The sequence below is a fragment of the Perognathus longimembris genome, chromosome 1 (assembly GCF_023159225.1).
Source record: "Perognathus longimembris pacificus isolate PPM17 chromosome 1, ASM2315922v1, whole genome shotgun sequence".
Taxonomy (NCBI): Eukaryota; Metazoa; Chordata; class Mammalia; order Rodentia; family Heteromyidae; genus Perognathus; species Perognathus longimembris.
Window position 1 is genome coordinate 107,129,026 of NC_063161.1, and position 18,609 is coordinate 107,147,634.

An 18,609-nucleotide genomic window follows, 5' to 3' on the forward strand; every position below is an offset into this window, starting at 1 on the left:
AAAACAAATCCTGTCTCTCTCAGTAGAATGTACACTGACACTAAAGAACATTAAGACAATGAAGTACTAGACTCCAGTCTATTCATAAAAGGTTTTTGTTGAGAAACAAAAAAGAAAGAAAGAAGTACTAGACCCAGGTTACAGGTTGTTCTTTTCATTTTTATTCCAATAAATACAATGCTTGCATACAGCCTGGTCACATTTTTTTCAGGCTGGTGTACTTGGATTTTTAGATGTGTGGTGCCATGATCACAACATGGCTGTTTTATAATTTGAAACAAGTGTTTAAGACGCAGGCAAATAGCTGGCTTTTTTGGCCAAAAGGAAAGGAAGGAAGGGAGGAAGGGAGGGAGGGAGGGAGGGAGGGAGGGAGGGAGGGAGGGAGGGAGGGAGGGAGGGAGGGAGGGAGGGAGAGAGGGAGGGAGGGAGGGGGGAGGGAGGGAGGGAAGAAAGGAAGCAAGCCAATCAAGAGCTCCATAGTATCACATCTTTCCCAAGCCAACAAAGATAAAGACAAACATTTTATTTTTTGGTAAAAATCCTAGTTTTCATAATGCATCTTGGAATAAAATGGAATTGTTTCTTCTTTCCCAGATAGGCACTTGAATGAGATATTTTGGGAATGGGAAGTGGTCCCACTAACATCCACTGTATTTGATTTCCCAGGAAAATTCAAAGTGTGGAAGAAAACTGAATTCAGCTCTTACTTTTAGAGTTAGTGAAGCTAATCAGAACTAAAATATTTTTTGATACGATATTGCTCAAATTCAGAAATGGTGTTGGAGAAATTACACTTGTTCTAAATTGGTTTTGTTTCCCCTGAAATTTTTCTCTTGAAAATCAAGTTGTTGCTTCCTTAGTTTAAATTGGTCTGGTAACACCTTTATCAAAAAATCTACTGTTCTCTCTATGGCTTAGCCTCTGCTACATGCATATATTAATGTAATTTAAGTGAGAGTTATGGCTTCATTTGCTGACTGGTGGTTTGGTCCACAGGAAGTTTAGGCGGCCACCTGTTTTCATCTGAAGCCAGTTAGGACAAATGTAACCTGGGGTCAAATTCAATTTTAAAATTTAATCTTTATAGCCAAAGAAGAGCTCAAGACAGAAGCCTGAGGCAAGTGGGTGTATGAAATGGCAGATGGGCATGTGTGGGGCCTAGGCCAGGCTGCTTGTGCCAATATCTCATCAGCACAGACTAGGGCCCTGCTCTGACTTGCTCCAGCACTGAGCTACCTCTACAGAGCAGCCATGGTGAGTGGAGAGCAAAGCCAGCATAGGGCCCTCCTCTGGCACTACTGGCCTTTCTGTGGAGTCCTTGGGAGGACAAAGGCGAGTCCTGCTCCTTTGCAACGTTAAACCCTGCCAGCTTCTAACCCCTCTTTCTCTGTCAAGAGGCGGGTTAGGTTGGCAACAACTCAAGGGAGTGGGAATAAGGCCTAGTATGTTGAGAATGACTCTCTTGCCTCCTAAGACAGCTAAGGCTGGAGAATTTGTCTGGAAGCCTGACAAAAAGCAAGTCCACTTTCAATAAGGAAAAAAAAAATCCCAATTACTCCTTAGTCAATCCATTGAAGTAAAACTAAATCATTCAGAACAGTAATAACACTTTGAAATCCTTTGTCACTTTTATAAAAAAGAAAAGAAAAACAAAAAATATTTCAAATGGGGTTTTAAAAAGTCCTTTAAAAACATATTAATAGCCATCTTAGTAATAAATATAAAACAGTGTAAGACACTTGGTGACTTTCTTCAGTCATATGTCTGGGGGATGGAAAAGCAGTAAGGTTTTACTATTAAAATTATCTATTTGGTAAACACTCAAGGAAGAGTTCTGTCAAGAAAATAATTGTTTTGGAAAGAAGAGTTACTTTTTCCCAAAATGTCAAAAAAAAAGAATGAGAATGTAAACATCATATACTTAAAAACTGTTAATCCAACAATATTAATTCATTCCAATAAATAAAAGGAAGTGGCACCAACTTCATGGCAACTTTTCAACACTAAGACATAGCATGAGGATATTAAAAAAAAATTGTTCCAAAAAGGAATGGTCATCCTCAGCACACGTGAACAGTACTGGAAATAAAAGTGCCAGGAGAAAAAGCAGCTCCACAAGCGTTAGCTTATTCACATATAGAATACAAAGGATATGGGAGTTGTAGGTCTGAAACATCCACCTTATGGAGAATGTCAGCTTCACACCAGGCCAGGCTTAGGGCTGTCTTTTGCCATTTTCCTTTTTTCTTCCAATGTGTGCTTAAAGATTTTCTTCAGGGTGTTGTAAACTACTGGTCCATTGTCAGAATCAAAATTAACCTGATGGCAAAGAAAATTACTCTTCAGGACAGTGTGACAAGAATTTGAATCACTCTTTGAACAGAAGTTAAAGAGTTCCCATTTACTTGAGGTTGCTACAGATGCACAGCCATCTTGGCTGTCAGTATTCTGCAGTGTGAATGGTCCATATGTTACCACCGTGATCTTCCACTGATAAGCCATTATCACCCAAATTCCATAATTTACATTAGGGCTTTCTCTGGGTTTCCTACTTTTTTTTAAAATTTTGATAAATACATAATGATAGACTCAATATTCTATTTCCAAACAGATTTTCTGTCCTCAGCAGCCTATGTAATCTACTTATTCATCCCTCCTTCTTTGCATGGGACGCGTCCATTTTCTGTGTCCATACTTCCGCATTTCTCCCCCAGAACTTCACGTTAATAAAAACCTACAAGATGAATCGTTCAAAAATGATTTTAATTATTCTTTGATGAGGAAAAGAAATGCTGGGAAAAAACCCTCTAAGCTGAATAGGTAAAATTATATATTTTTAAAATGCATAACAAAGTTCACCCATTTTAATTGGAAGACTGCATTAGAACTGCCAATCAGGTCAATACTGAACTTCGGAGTGAAAACTCAAAAATTAAATCTAGTGTCTAGATATTTAGTATAATCGCATGCAGTTAGCCACAAGGAAGGTCAACATCAGTGAATGTGAAGTGTAGTTTTAATTCAGATCTCTGATGTTATAAGATAACATACAAGGCACTTCAGCTGTAAGCATGATGTGAAGAGACCCAAAGGCCAGGGTGGACCAAAGTCTGAATACAGAGCCTGGCTTTCCACCAAAAGATACATATCTCCATCTTTTTTTTTTTTTTCCCCAGTCCTGGCACTTGGACTCAGGGCCTGTGCACTGTCCCTGGCTTCTTGTTGTTGAAGGCTAGCACTCTACCACTTGAACCACAGTGCCACTTCTGGCCGTTTTTTATATATGTGGTACTGGGGAATTGAACCCAGGGCTTCATGTATGAGAGGCAAGCACTCTTTTTTTTTTTTTTTTTTTGCCAGTCCTGGGCCTTGGACTCAGGGCCTGAGCACCATCCCTGGCTTCTTCCCGCTCAAGGCTAGCACTCTGCCACCTGAGCCACAGTGCTCCTTCTGGCCGTTTTCCATATATGTGGTGTTGGGGAATTGAACCGAGAGCTTCATGTGTAGGAGGCAAGCACTCTTGCCACTAGGCCATATTCCCAGCCCAGAGAGGCAAGCACTCTTGCCACTAGGCCACATTCCCAGCCCCACATATCTCCATCTTATACTCAATCTCTCTGAGCCTCAGTTTCCTCACTAGAAAAAAAAGACACCACATTACCTATGGCCTTGGAATTGTTATGAGAAGAAACATTTGCACCTATAAGCATCTAATATGTCTTATATAGCTACAAACTTTAGTGAAAGTCAGATTCCTTTTCCTTGCAGCCCAGGTTTATCATACTCTGGTGAGGAAATGACAGGTCAGAGAACCAGAGAAAATACCTATACACCCCATCCCTACAGTAATGTGTGGTTCACTGAGGAAGAACCAGGACCTCATCCTTGCAGCTATTCCCCTCCTGCACTGATCTTTGCCACATTAACTGACGAAGGGAAGGATGTTCCTTTCTCTATCTACAAAGGGTCTGAGATGTTACTCCACTTGCTTGCCAGTGTTACAGACACTGAGAGAAGACAGGAGGCTCCTGAGTTTGAAATAAACTTGATTTTTCCTGGTGGTATGTTCTTTGTATTTTTGTTGGTTCTCAGCCGCCCACCCCACCAAGTTCCATGGAGTTGACTTAAGGTCCCAGTTGGAAGCTACAGAACAGATGCTTTGTATCATAGCTGTGGAGCCCCACTCTTGGCAATTTAGCCCCTTCCCCCTTTATTTTTTCGATGCTAGGATGAAGCAGAGGACCTCAAGTATGCTAGGTAAGCACTCTACTAAAGTATACAACCAACCCTAAAACCCTAGTGTCTTATAAGGGAGCTACCAGCCAAAATTTGCCCTGGAGGTAAGCGTCATCTATTACACAGGAAGGCATGAAAATGTGCTTTCTGCCCAGCAGTCACAGATGTCAGTGCCTCTTTCATCAGACTATTCATGGATAGAAGACCCATCAACAGCTAGTCTCCAATAGTTTGCTTTATTATGGTGCTGGGGATCAAAGCCAAGGACACACATGCACTAGGTAAGGACTTTACCCTGAGCTATACTCCTCTAATACTTTTCTAGACAACAGACATTGTAAAGAATTCCTACTTCTTCCCAAGACCAGTGCTAAAGATTTTTCCCAAACTCATTGTTTTTGTCAGTCGTAGGGCTTGAACTCGGGGTTTGGGCACTGTCCCTGAGCTTTTGTGCTCAGGGCTAGTGTTCTACCACTTTGAGCCACAACTCTACTTTGGATTTTCAGGTGGTTAATTGGAGATAAGAGTTCCAGGGGCTTTCCTATGTAGGCTGGCTTTGAACTGCAATCCTCAGATCGCAGCCTCCTGAATAGTTATAGGTGTGAGCCACCAACACCCAGAAATTTCATTAATTTTTATTTGCAAATAGTCCTTATTAACATGAATAAGTTTACTTTCTAAAACACCACAGCATACCCCTCTTTGTGAACATAGGTAGCCTTTTTGTCTGTGAAAATTCAGATGTAAGGGACCACATGATTTGGATCTGAGTCCGCTGTCACTGGAAACAGCAGAAAACAGAATGGAAAGGACACTCAGGAGTGCTCAGGGCTATCAAAGCCACAGAAGGAGCAAGGAAGCCTGTAATATGAATGCCACTCAGCAGAGCAGAAGGGAAGAAGATTGGACAAATATTAACAAGGAAAATCTCTATGATGTGTGAATAAGTACAAATAATAACTGCTCTTATCAGTGCTTACCATGGATGTCATTCAAAAGCTGGGTTTTTGTGTAATGATATTTTCTTATCATATGTGATAATGTAACAAGAAAATTAGGCAAAGGGTGAGGGGAGCATTCTCTCTGGGCATGAATTGTTTTTGTTATTGTTGTTGTTTTCTGCAGCCAAGAAACACTGCTAGAAGATGTGCACAGCAAGGGAATATATTTTTTAAACTCCATGTTTAAGATTTGCCAGCCAGGACACAGAACTGAACTGGCAGTGCTGGATGTTTTGTCCTCAACAGATGGTTTCTTGTCTAAATCTAAGGTAGGACTGGCTAGACAAGACAACATTGTCTGACTCCTACCAAGCACGTGATTTAAAAATACTTAACACTCAATTGTTTCTATTTTCTCCTCTATAAAAGCTCTTTGTTCCTATGTTCGCCTTGGAAAAACTCAGAGTTCAGCTTTTCTTAATATCATTGTGTGGAAACCCTGCAACTAGTTTTGAGAAATGCCAAAGACATTTCCATAATGGAGACACAGTCCTAAATTCTACTGTAGAGGAGGAAGGTAACCTCTGATACCTGATTTACAAGGGTAATGGTGATTTGTGGCAGGGTGGGGGTGGGGTGGTTGGTCAACATACCTTAGTGAAGGCTTTAATGGCATGGGCAAGGCAAGCTTCCTCCACCTCCACAGGGATTGTCTGCAGGTTCACTAAGCAGTGCAACACGCAAAGGATCGTCTGGTGCTGTCCCTGATTGGGCAGAAATCAAAAATGATTTGACAACTATCTCAAAAAAATCAACTCAAATAACTATACAGTGCACATTTGGTTCAATCTCAAAGACTTAAATAGCTACCCAAGAGCTATAACAAGTGTTCACTGTTATGTGTTAATATAATCTGAAAAACACTCACGAGATAGGATCAAAATTGGCGAGTTATTGAACAAAACAGAAGTGAATCTGAAGATTAGCGCAATTTTAAACCAAATGTTTCTCCTGCAGTGTACTGAATAGATTTTTCCCCCCCTTCTTCCTGTTTCAGGGTGTAATTCTTTCCGTTCAGTTAGATGCTGACACATCATGGTAGTGTTTGCACTGATCCTCCAGGTAGCAGGTGGTTGGCCCCTGTGTACCCAGCCATCGCAAATGCTATGGGGGTGAGGTGGGCAGATGAAGAAAGAAACAGGCCACTTCCTGAGTAGTAATTCAAACTTAAGGAGGCATTGTCCAAGGTGAGGGTGGAAGAACTTGTAAAGGTGCCACCAACTGGACTCAGCAGAGGAAGAACTCAATCACTTTGATGTTATCCACCAAGACCACCAATTTCACCTGGAAATCTGTAAGTGCATAACCTGACATACAGAAAGACCTCTAAGTACACACGATCATTACGATGCCTGTAAAAGTAAACAATGTAAAACAACTTCAATGCCCTTTGCATAGGGGTTGGGATGAATTGTGGTGAAACAGGAAGTGTGATATGACAGAGAACAAGAGCTTGTGCCCCACAATCCAGTCTGAATCCTTCTATGACCCAAGCCACAAGTCTACAAGCAAGCATTTTCCTCTTGCTTGTGTACAGAGACTCAATCACCAATGACTCTCAGGGTGAACAGAAGTGTAAAATGGAAATGACTTCCTGAAGGGCTAGGCCCATTGCAGCCCAACAAAGGTTAACTTCCCCCCTTATCGCCTACTCCCCTTTTATCTCTGTAATTCAGTTGCTGAGAAAATATCCCAAGAGAACTCCCAATACAGGAAATCTTATCTTAAAAAGGTATGTTGCACAACTGGGTGTGTTTCTGTGCTTGAACAAGCTTCCCTGAGTGTGTTTTGTGTTGGTATACAACTAAGGGAGGGTATATGCTGACTGTGTCTTCTGTGTGCATTTTGAGTGTGTGTGCATGCAGCAACAGGTTTTTAGTGAAGACTTGTGAACAGTGAGATACATATACTGTTGCAAAACAGTAGCTCAAGGTTGATTACTCAATAATATTGTTCCCTAAAATAAAAACAAAGTCTACTTTTAACTAAAATTTTGCTATGTTTAAAAATATTAAATTTGGGGGCTGGGGGTATGGCCTAGTGGCAAGAGTGCTTGTCTCATATACATGAGGCCCTGGGTTCAATTCCCCAGCACCACATATACTGAAAACGGCCAGAAGTGGCGCTGTGGCTCAAGTGGCAGAGTGCTAGCCTTGAGCAAAAAGAAGCCAGGGACAGTGCTCAGGCCCTGAGTCCAAGGCCCAGGACTGGCCATAAATAAATAAGTAAACAAACAAACAAACAAACAAATAAATAAATATTAAAAAATTTTAATTTTGTATAAGAAGATCTACAATGAAAAGTTTCTCTCCCTTCCTAGATCCATTGTCCTATAGTGTCCTCTAAAGGCAATCACCATAACCAGTTTCTTATTTTCCCTCTGTACTCTTCTATTTCACATATATTTAAGATTCATGTGTTTGTGTGTATGTGTATAGGTGTGTAACATGAGCTCCCCTCCCCTTTTCTTTTTCCAGTCGTGGGGCTTGAACTCTGGGCCTGGGCCCTATCCCTGAGATCTTCAGATCAAGGCTAGTGCCCTACCACTTTAAGCCACATCACCACTTCCAGTTTTCTGGTGGATAATTGGAGATAAGAGTCTCATAGACTTTCCTGCCCAGGCTGGCATTGAACTACAATCTCAGATCTCAGCCTCCTGAGTAGCAAGGATTACAGGCATGAGCCACCAAGGTCCAGCTATGAACCCTTTAAAAAAATATAAAAGAATACATATTCCAATCTACTTCATAGTTTACACACAAATGTGCCCAAAGTAAATATGTATAAACAAATATTCACCAGTGAAAAAGTGGTTAATGTGGCACATCTTCATGTTAGAGCTCTATGCACCAATTATAGACAATATTTATAAAAAGCTTATATTGTTTGCAGGAAAGTATCATTTTATACTTTTAAGCAAAAATGAACTATAAGTTAAAACTATGTATTGATAAGGGCAAAAGAAAAGACTTTTAAATGTTTACTGTGACACTCCTAGCATTATGGACCTTTTTATATGAGGTGTTCAGAAATGTACTCAGGGTTTCTCTCATGTTAGGCAAGTATCCTACCATGAAGTAACTTTCCCAGCTCTTGGCTATTTGTTAATTAATTTATTTAGGTGGTACTGACATTTTAACTCAAGGTCCTGCATGTGCTAGGCACATGCTCTACCATGTGAGCCATGCTCCCTAGTGCTTTTGAATTTACTTTTCAAAGAGAGTCTCACATTTATGCTCTAACTGGCCTAGACCACAAATTCCTATTTACATTTCCTGCATAGTGGAATGACAAGTGTATAGTGCCACCCTTGGCTTTTATTGGTTGAGAGGGGGTCATTTTTTGCTCAGGGTGGCCTTGAATTGTGATCCTTTCAATCTGTTTCCCAAATAGCTACGTTTTTTTTTAAATTTTTATTGTCAAATTGATGTACAGAGAGGTTACAGTTTCATATGTTAGGCATTGGATACATTTCTTGTACTGTTTGTCACCTCCTCCCTCATTCCCAAATAGCTAGGTTTATAAGTATGAACAACCATACCTGGCCACCAGCCCTTGCTGGACTTGAGATTTCTGTGTAGCCTCAGTGGCCCTGGAACTCCTCCTGCCTCTGCTTTCTGAGTACTGGCAATATTCTACCACACCTAGTGGTGCCTTTCTATTTTTGTATATTCTAAATGTTTAGGCTATGCATCAATCTCTGCCTCCACACTACTGTCCACAATGCTGGGGCTCAAACCACAGTTCCTTATACAACAGGCAAGTGTCCTACCACTAAGATACGTCCCTATCTCCCTCAGTTTTTTTCTCTTTTGGAAAAACTATTTAAATTAGACTTAGATAAGAGATTCTGTATGAATTCTCCTTTTGTAATGATTTTTAAAAATTATTAAGTAGTGTACAAAGAAGTTTTGATTCTGTAAATCAGGTTATGAGTACACTGTTTCTTGATCAATGTCACTCCTTCCATTGTTCTCCATCTTTCCCTCTCTCATCCCTACACTGAATATGATGACAGCATTTGTTCACCCTTCCTTCCTTCATTCATATGCCCCAGTAATAATTTTTAAGTGTGTAAAACTTGTATTATATAATCCATTAACTGAATTATAATGCCCAACAGCAACTTTACCTTCTCTAGTAAGAACAGGGCTTCGGCAGCATCTGCTTGTCTATCAACCAACATGTCCACATCCTTTTTGGTTATTACAGGCTCTTTCAGCTGCTCCACCCAAGACCACATCAAACCACACAGGATGAAAGGATCTCTCTCACCACATATTCTTTCCCAAGCTCCATCACGGGAATTCAGTTCTTTCTAAACAGGAAGAAAAAGGAGACAGAAATGAAGACAGGGAAAGAGAGAAAGAGGGCATAGACTCATCCTGGCTGTCTCTAACAGTCCTGAGGTGTGACTGGGAAACCCTTCTAGCCTTGCAGTTCCCACCAGAGGCCTGGGCCAACTCAGTCTCCCTTGTTGAAGCTCATGCCTGCTTCATTCACATGGTGGTGTTGGCTGACTACTGAGAGTAGGGCTGTTAGGAAGGGAGCCCTGTACTCAGCCCAGAAACAACAGACATGGCTCAAGAACAGTGAGTCTTCCTTCAAAGGCTCCTGGCAAACAAAACAAGTAGAATGGTAGATGGAAAAGAATATGGGAACATTTAACCTAGGATTTCAGGGTAAGCTTTAGACTAAAACTTCAAAGTACACAAAAAGATAAAAATGGGGAAGAACAATGAAAAGGGTAACATTGATCAAGATGTATTGTATTCATTACCTGACTGATGGAACTGAGACCTCTTTGTTCAACTACTTAACAAAAAGAAAGAAAGAAAGAAAGATTGTTTGAAAGTTGGTCCATGTAGTGCAGGTATTTCTTTCAAATGCACTTTTAGAAATGACCCAATAACAAGCTCTGCACCCTGAAAATTTCTAGGGTCAAAGGAACTGGGAAGTCTTACAGATAGTCCAAATGCCTAGAGATAATTGAAGCATGAGATTTTAAAGCTTCACCTCCCAGAGGGCAGGAGAGAAGTGAGAGGAGAATTTTAATTACTTCCTGATGGCTTTAGATTTTAATCAAGCCTATTTTCATAATGGTAATAAGCACTGTAATTGCTACCCTTCATTTATTCACCCAGTCAATGCATGCAGCACACCCATGGTGAGGCAGGCACTGCTGCACAGGACTCTTGACTTTTACAGCAACTCTGCAGGGACGCAGGTAAGTTTAAGAGGATGAAAAATCTTAGCTGGAAGCTCAAAGCTAGAAAAATGGCAGAGAAGGGCTTCCACTCAGTCTGCCTAATTCCATCCACACTGGCCATGCCACGGAGAAGCTCTGGCATCTTATCAATAAGCCACTACTTTTAGCTGTCTGTATTCCTTCCCATCCCACAGGTCGTGTATACACAGCAGGGTGGCTTTTCAACCAATGTTATGCTTGTTAATGAGGACTCAAGCCTGGCAGAATTGTCATTACTCAAAACCTTGTGGGTGAACTGGCTTTTGTAACATGATGCTCTCTGATGCAAGATACTGGGGGTAGAGAAGGAGGGGAAAATGTGAAAACACATGAGCCGGACCTGGCTGCATACCAGTCATGTGACTTGAGCCAGTCACTTAACATCTGTGACCCTTAGTTTCCTCGTCAGTGACAGGAAATTAATCTTAATTTATTTATTAATCCTAACCCTAAAATTAATAAGGAATCATTAAGTAGAAACATCCTGGGAAGTAATATATGTGAGAGGGCATGTCTAGGCCCTAGTATCCACAGGTAGTAATAACTACTCAAATAGTGTTTGTTTCCCTTTTTTTTCAGCATTCCACTTCCAAAATAATTACTGGAAGGGCTAAAACCTAGGAAGTGAAAAAAAAAAGTCAATCATATAAGGAATAAGGGGGAAGTACCTTAATTGAAGCTTTGTGCTTCTCTTCCAGAAAATGCTTTTGCACATGTTACATGTTGGAGCAATCTCTCTCAAACCAAACCCGTACTTGAGCACAGCTGCAGCTCGTGGGGACAGTTGACTGAGGGTGCACAGGGTTGAAACAAGAGTGAGGCTACACTATCCTTTATCTGAAACTGAGGAACTTTTGCTTGCTTGCTTTTTCAATCTTTTTAGTGGCAATGTGTTTGAATTTCCTAAACACTGGAGCTATGCCCTTAGTCCTTTTCACTTTAGTTGTTTTTCAGAGAGGGCTTGACCTGCGTCCTGCATAGCTGGGATTACAGGCATGAGCCACCATACCAGGCCATTTGCTAACTTTTTAAACATATAATAATATGCAGGAAATATATGCTGGTTGAATGAAAAACTTTTCAGTTGAGAATACAAGGTAAAGAAAACAATTCATTTTAGGAAAAAAAAATATGTTTTTGTTGGCCAAAATAATTCAGATGGTTTTTATTAAAAGTTCTCTCCTGAACTCAAAAAACTAACCCCCTCCAAGCCCAGTAAACAAATTAGGAAATGGGCAAAGGAGCTAAAGAGAGACTTCACAGAAGAAGAGATAAAAATGGCAAAGAAACATATGAGGAAACGTTCAACATCCCTGGTAGTAAAGGAAATGCAAATAAAAACAACCCTGAGATACCACCTCACTCCGGTTAGAATGGCCTATACCCTGAACTCAGGCAACAACAAATGCTGGAGGGGAGGCGGGGAAAGAGGAACCCTTCTGCACTGTTGGTGGGAGTGCAAATTAGTACAACCACTTTGGAGAACAGTATGGGGGTTCCTCAAAAAGCTCAGCATAACAATTCACAATAGCCAAAATATGGAAACAACCCAGATGCCTCTCCACAGACGAATGGATCCAAAAAATATGGTACTTATACACAATGGAATACTACATAGCGATTAGGAATGGTGAAATATTGTTATTCGCAGGGAAATGGTCAGAACTGGAACAAATAATGTTGAGTGAGACAAGCCTAGATCACAGAAAACAAAGGGGCATGATCTCCCTGATATATGACTGTTAACAAAGGGAGACGGAGAGACAGTAGAGACCAAGTCTGTGAATACTGTATATGTTCTTGATACATTGTATATTGTATATATGTCTACCTGACCTAGACAAGGGATAGAAAAACAGGATGTAAGATATCACAAGAAATGTACACACTGCCCTACTATGTAACTGTACCCTTTTTGCACAACACCTTGTAAAAAAATGTATGTTCAATTAATAAACAACAACAACAACAAAAGCTCAGCATAGACATATTCTATGACCCAGCCATACCACTCCTAGGCATCTATCCTGAACAACAGGTCTCAGGATATCAAAAAGACATCTGCACATCCATGTTTATCACTGTACAATTCACAATAGCCAAAATATGGAAACAACCCAGATGCCCCTCTACAGATGAATGGATCCAAAAAATGTGGTTCCTATACAAAATGGAATACTACATAGCGATTAGAAATGATAAAATATTGGTATTCGCAGGGAAATGGTCAGAACTTGAACAAATAATGTTGAGCGAGACAAGCCTAGAACACAGAGAAGAAAGGGGCATGGTTTCCTTGATATATGACTGTTAGGGTGGGGTGGGGGATGGGACAGTAGATACCAGGTCTGCGAAACAAAAAACTTCATGTCGGGCTGGGGATATGGCCTAGTGGCAACAGTGCTTGCCTCATATACATGAGGCCCTGGGTTCAATTCCCCAGCACCACATATACAGAAAATGGCCAGAAGTGGCGCTGTGGATCAAGTGGCAGAGTGCTAGCCTTGAGCAAGAAGCCAGGGACAGTGCTCAGGCCCTGAGTCCAAGCCCCAGGACTGGCAAAAAACAAAAACAAAAACAAAAACAAAAAAAACAAAAAAAAAACTTCATGTCAAATGGTATTTCCACAGGTTTGGGTCAGCGACCTTACATTATGTATCTAAAACCAAACAACTACTAAACATAGAAAGGTCTAAAATAGACCTATCAGTGGATCACAATAGCTCAACAGCTATGTACATATGATCATATAAGACACAGATAAGCAAACTCTGTTGTTGATGTTATATTTAAAGTTCTAGGTGAATTTCCTTTGGCGTACACCACGTGGCTACTGTATATGATTTTGGTACACTGTGTATTGTATATATGCCTACCTGATCTAGGGAAAGGAAAGAAAAATGAGGGTGTAAGATATCACAAGATATGTACTTACTGCCCCATTATGTAACTGTACCCCTTTCGCACAACACCTTGTCAACAAAATTTAATTAAATAAAAAAAAAATTCTCTCCTAGTCGGGTGCCAGTGGCTCATGCCTGTAATCCTAGATTACTCAAGAGGCTGAGATCTAGGAATCACAGTTTGAAGCCAACCTGGGAAGGAAATTCTGTGAGACTCTTATCTCCAGTTAACCACCAGAAAAACAGAAGTGGAGCTGTGGCTTAAAGCCTTGAGCAGAAAAAGCTAAGGGACAGTGCCCAAGCCCTGAGTTCAAACCCCACGGCTAACCAAGAAAAAAAAAAAAAGTTCTCTCCTCTCACCATCATAAGGCAGAAAGTAGCATGAAGCTCCAATTTAAATGTCATGTTTCTTCATCTGAAGAAATTTAACATACCTTGTTTAATTCATAGTGGAATATGGAAGAATAGCTTGTAGATGAAGGGCTGACAAATCATGATTTTACTGAGCCAGGATGCTTTATTCACCATCATGGTGGGGCAGTTTACCTGTTTCTGCTAATGAGGTTCAGAGGTCTGTTTTTTTCTGTAGAATAGGTGGTTCATGTAGGAAAAGAGTGTGGCTGACTTTAGACTTGTCTTGTGAAGTATAACACAAAAAAAGAGTTTAAGTAAAAGCCAAGAAATGGACTGCAAACTCTTCCTTTCAGATAAAGCTAGTAGAACCATGGTAGGCTGAGCTCCTTCCCATTTGTTTTCCTGTGGGGTCAGCAAGTCTGCAGAAGAGGAGTCTGAGAAGCCAGGCTCTACTCAATATTTATGCCAATAAGCTTTGAGAAATCGTTTCATTTTATTTATGTCTCTGAGTGAGTGGTTCCCTGTGCCAGGCCTTGTATTACTTCAGGTCAGTTTGTGGTTACCCTCACAAACCCAGAAGCAAAGATGGAAGTTACCAACATTAATGTCATTACACAACATTAATTATGGATCAAGCATCATGCTAAGTGTTCTTTTGCACACAGATATTTAAATAAAACTATACAAGCACCTGTGTCATTTTTATATCAGGCTCACACAGGTGACAATCTTGAAGTGTGAAAATTAATATGATGCAAACATATCTATGTGTTTCTATGACAATGAACTTTAAAAAGATGTGCTATAATTTTGCTCTGACATAATATGATCCCCCCCTCATTATCTAATGAAATGAAATTCAAATACCTGCCACATTTCTACTTTCTTCTTCACTTCTTCTTTTTCTACAAACTCATTTAAATTTGCCAGGGCCTTGGCTGCCAGGATTCTCCTTGCCTCGACACTCAATTCAGGTTGCAAGGCAGTGTGTGGTATTTGAGACAGACACTTGCTGTCCTGGGTTTCATGTCCAAATGGGAACCGTGCCTTGGGACTGGAACCACAGTCTGGAGGGCTGGAGAGAGTCCTGCCTCCCTCCTTAACTGAGCCTGGGTCCCAACCACTGCCAGGTTCACACTGACAGCGAGCTACTAGATCCTTAGGGATGTTTTCAAAGTTGAGTGTGACTGGTTCCCCAGGGTTGTGAGAAAATGAAACACCCACAGAGAAGGTTCTACTCCGCTGTACTTCCCTTGCACTGTCCTTCCTATGGAAAAGTGGTGAGCCATCATCCTTGAGACCTTCCAAGCCTCCACACTTGGATTGATTCCAAAATGAAAATGTACTGCGAACCAATGCTTCCTTATTTAAACCTGGCTCTGGAGATGGGATGTAACAATGGCCTACAGGCTTCTGTTGTGGGAGGCTGTGGGCCAGCAGGTCCTGGGCAGGCACTGTCCATGGAGTTTCCCCTTGCTCCAGGAGGGCCTCAGCCCTCTTTAAGTCTGAGTCACTGTAGCTGAGCCGTCTTTTCAGATGAGACAGGGGCTGAAGGCACTCAACATTCCGTCTTTTCCAAAGGGGGTCAAACTCTTGCTCATTGGAAAGAATCACATCCTGATTCTCGAACTCTGCTGCCACTGTGGTGGGGTTAAATGGATCGGATGCATCACTGTTATGTCTCAGTAACTCTTTATCCAGCCGCATGGTGACCATCTCAGACACAGTCTTTTCGATTTCAGCGGAGAGTCCCGGTCCTTCTGACGTGTCCTTCATCAACACTGGCCTGTTCTCAGCCAAGTCCAGCAGTAATTTACAAACGAGGTGAATGATTTTGGGCACGTGCTTCAGAAGGCGTGCTTCATAGCCATGAAGCAGATGACGCTGGCGAATCAGGTACTGGGCTAGGGTGACAGCATGTGCTTTGGGATCACAACAAGAAAAGATATTGCGGAGAGGAGCCAGAAACTGAGTAAATTCCCGAACGCAGAGCAGCTGCCCTCTGGTTTGTATGGAATTGGGTCGCTTTGCTCGTACAAATATAATTGCTTGGTCAGCAGTCATTCTTGTGGCAAAAACTAAATAACATGCTATTAGAACACCTGAATGGTGAAGAAGAGAAGATTGCTAATGAGAAAAACTTTGTTTCATTTAATTTATTTGTCTTTGATGATTTAGATATCTAACGATATAAAGAACTATATAAACAAAGCACATTTGAAGAGCAATCATAATGAAAACCTTTGTAACTTTTTGCATTTTTTTATTGTGCCCCTTTCCCCTACTTACTGCAAAAAGTTATGCTGAGTTAGCATAGAAGTATGGAGCAGGGAAGGCACGACTAGGTGAGCTGAGGATCTAGTCTATCTAGCCTCCTCCTTCCAGCTCCACTATGGAAGATGATCAATTGTGTTTCTGCTTTCTACTCTGAACAGCTCTTGAAAATTTCTCTTGAAATGCCACCCCCTGTACCTGGGGATCAACCACTAACCACTCCAACTGGGCCCTTACCCTATCTGGAAAGTTTTTCCTTTGGGATTATTTATACTCACAGCCTGTTTTTCTTCCTGAAAATTCTTCTAACTATGTATTTTTTCCCTCCATATCATGACAGAACTTTTTTTTCTTATAAGCATATACTATTAAAGAAACCAGGCTGATCAGTGTGTGTAGTGTGTGTGTGTGTGTGTGTATATGTGTGTGTGTAGACACACACACACACACACATATATATATGTCAGTCTTGGGGCTTGAACTCAGGGCCTTAAGCATGATAAGCAGGTGCTCTACCATTTAAGCCGCTCTACCATTTAAGCCACTCTGTCAGTTCCTTTCAAACTGGCTATTTTCAACCTATCATCCTGCTTTATGCCTGGGCTGATCTGGACTGCAGTCCTCCTATCTGTGCTTTCCTTTGTAGCTGTGATGATAAGGATATGACATTGCACCCATGTAGTTTGTGACAACAGGTATATGCTGCCATGCCAAACCATTGGTTGAGATAAGGTATCTTGAACTTTTATCACTGGGTCGGCCTCAAACCATAGTTCTCCATCTCCACCTCCCAAGTAGCTAGGATTATAGGCTTGAGCCACTGTGCCAGCCCTAAGAATTACATTTTTTAAAGATACTATATATTTAAGTCAAGTATTTTTTCCTTTATATAAGAAAAGAGAAGTTGGGTGCTGGTGGCTCATGCTTGTAATCCTACTCAGGAGGCTGAGATCTGGGGTTCATAGTTCAAAGCCAGCATGAACAGGAAAGTATGTGAGACTTTTATTTCCAATTAACCACCAGAAAACGAAGTGTTGCCATGGCTCAAAGTGATAGAGCACTAGCCTTGTGCAAAAAAGCTCAGGGACTATACCCATACCCTGAGATCAAGCCCCATGACCTGAAAAAAAAAAGACAGAGAGAGAGAGAGAGGGAGGAAAGGGAAGGAAAGAGGGAGGGAGGGAGAAAGGGGGAAGGGAGAGAGAGAAAGAAAGGAAGGAAGGAAGAGAGTAAGAAAGAAAACAGAGTGGTCAAAAGTAATTTTAGATATTTGTTTAAATGCATTGGTTTTTCAGCTCTGTCACTCAAAATATACTTCATTAACATATGATGAATGTAATTATCAGCTTAAGATAGTTCAAATATCTTTTACTTAGTCTTTCCATATGATTCTAAAACTATGATAGGATTCTAAAATAACATTTATCCTTAGAATCAATAAATTGTATTTGTTGCGTGTTTCAACATGCCTACATGACATTGAAATCACCTCCTAGAATTTACCTGTTCGGCCAAGTCCTGCATGACAATGGATGGCTACTTTTCCTTCCTGTAAGGCAAATGTCATCACCTTCACCATATCTAAGATAGCAGTGAGAGATGCCACACCATAATCCTTCCACCCGAAATTGTAGAAATAAACTAGGCAGTGAGAGAAAGAAACAACAAAATTGATATTCAGAAAAACTACTTGCAAAGACATTCAGGAGAAATTAGTGATTTTATGAAGAGTATACACAGTTAAAAGGCACTTAGGTTTCACAAAATAAACAAACCTAAAGTAATAGGCTTTTTACATTTCCTTTAGTTTAATTGTTAAGCGCTTATACTTGAATCAGGCACTGGTGGCTCAAGCCTATTACCCTGCCCAGGACGCTGAGATTTGAGGATCGTGGTTGGATGGGCAGGAAAGTCTGTGACTCATATCACCACTAAACTACAAAAAAAAGCTGGAAGTGGATCTGTAGAGTACTAGACTTGAGTAAAAGAAGCTCAGGACTGCTCCAGCTCTGAGTTCAAACCCCAGGACTGGCACACACACATACAAGTCAAATTACAAATTAAAATGGTCAATTATCCCGGGTAATGTTACTCAGCTAAAGAGGTATATAAAACATGTGCTCTTGTTAAAGTATGGAAATGTGTCCAAAATACTGACAAATTGTTAGTTTTTTAAAAAGGGTATACATTTATCCTGTTCATCCTGGTTTGAAATGCAGTATGGTGTGAAGTCCTTCCAAAGCTCCTGAGACTGCGGCATCTGTGGAAGTGCCACATGCCACTGGTAGAAGAAAGCCCAGCATCCTTCTAAAAGCCTGTCTAGCTGGCACCAAGGAAAGCAAGAGCCTGAGGAGCTTCCAGCTTTCCCCTCTACTGCTAAGCAGCGTGATCTCAGTCACTCCAAGTCTCTGTGGCCTCATGTATGAAACAGAAATAACGGATGAAATGAAGTAATAGTGTCTCACACAGTGCAGGCATTAACTGAATGGGAGCTTTAGTCTTTCTTAAACAATATTCCTCTTATAGGCAAAAAACAAACAAACAAACAAAAAACCCATACCCCAACGCCAAAGAATGGTGGTAGCATCATTGA

General features: G+C 40.9%; 1 protein-coding gene across 4 annotated transcripts in view; it reads right to left on the minus strand.

The window, feature by feature from the left end:
* Positions 1–451: 451 nt before the first annotated feature.
* The window catches only part of Ptpdc1 (protein tyrosine phosphatase domain containing 1), a 67,962-nt gene continuing 49,804 nt past the window's right edge, over positions 452–18,609 (minus strand). For 3 of the 4 annotated variants that reach the window (XM_048341198.1, XM_048341126.1, XM_048341363.1), the window contains 5 exons: positions 17,520–17,657; positions 14,610–15,844; positions 9,370–9,555; positions 5,831–5,941; positions 452–2,319 (listed from right to left, as the gene is read on the minus strand). In XM_048341198.1, the coding sequence (XP_048197155.1) occupies positions 2,200–2,319; positions 5,831–5,941; positions 9,370–9,555; positions 14,610–15,844; positions 17,520–17,657 (1,790 nt within the window). In that variant the 3' untranslated portion in view covers positions 452–2,199. The remainder of the gene's footprint in view (positions 2,320–5,830; positions 5,942–9,369; positions 9,556–14,609; positions 15,845–17,519; positions 17,658–18,609) is intronic. The other variant, XM_048341279.1, reaches the window with a different exon arrangement.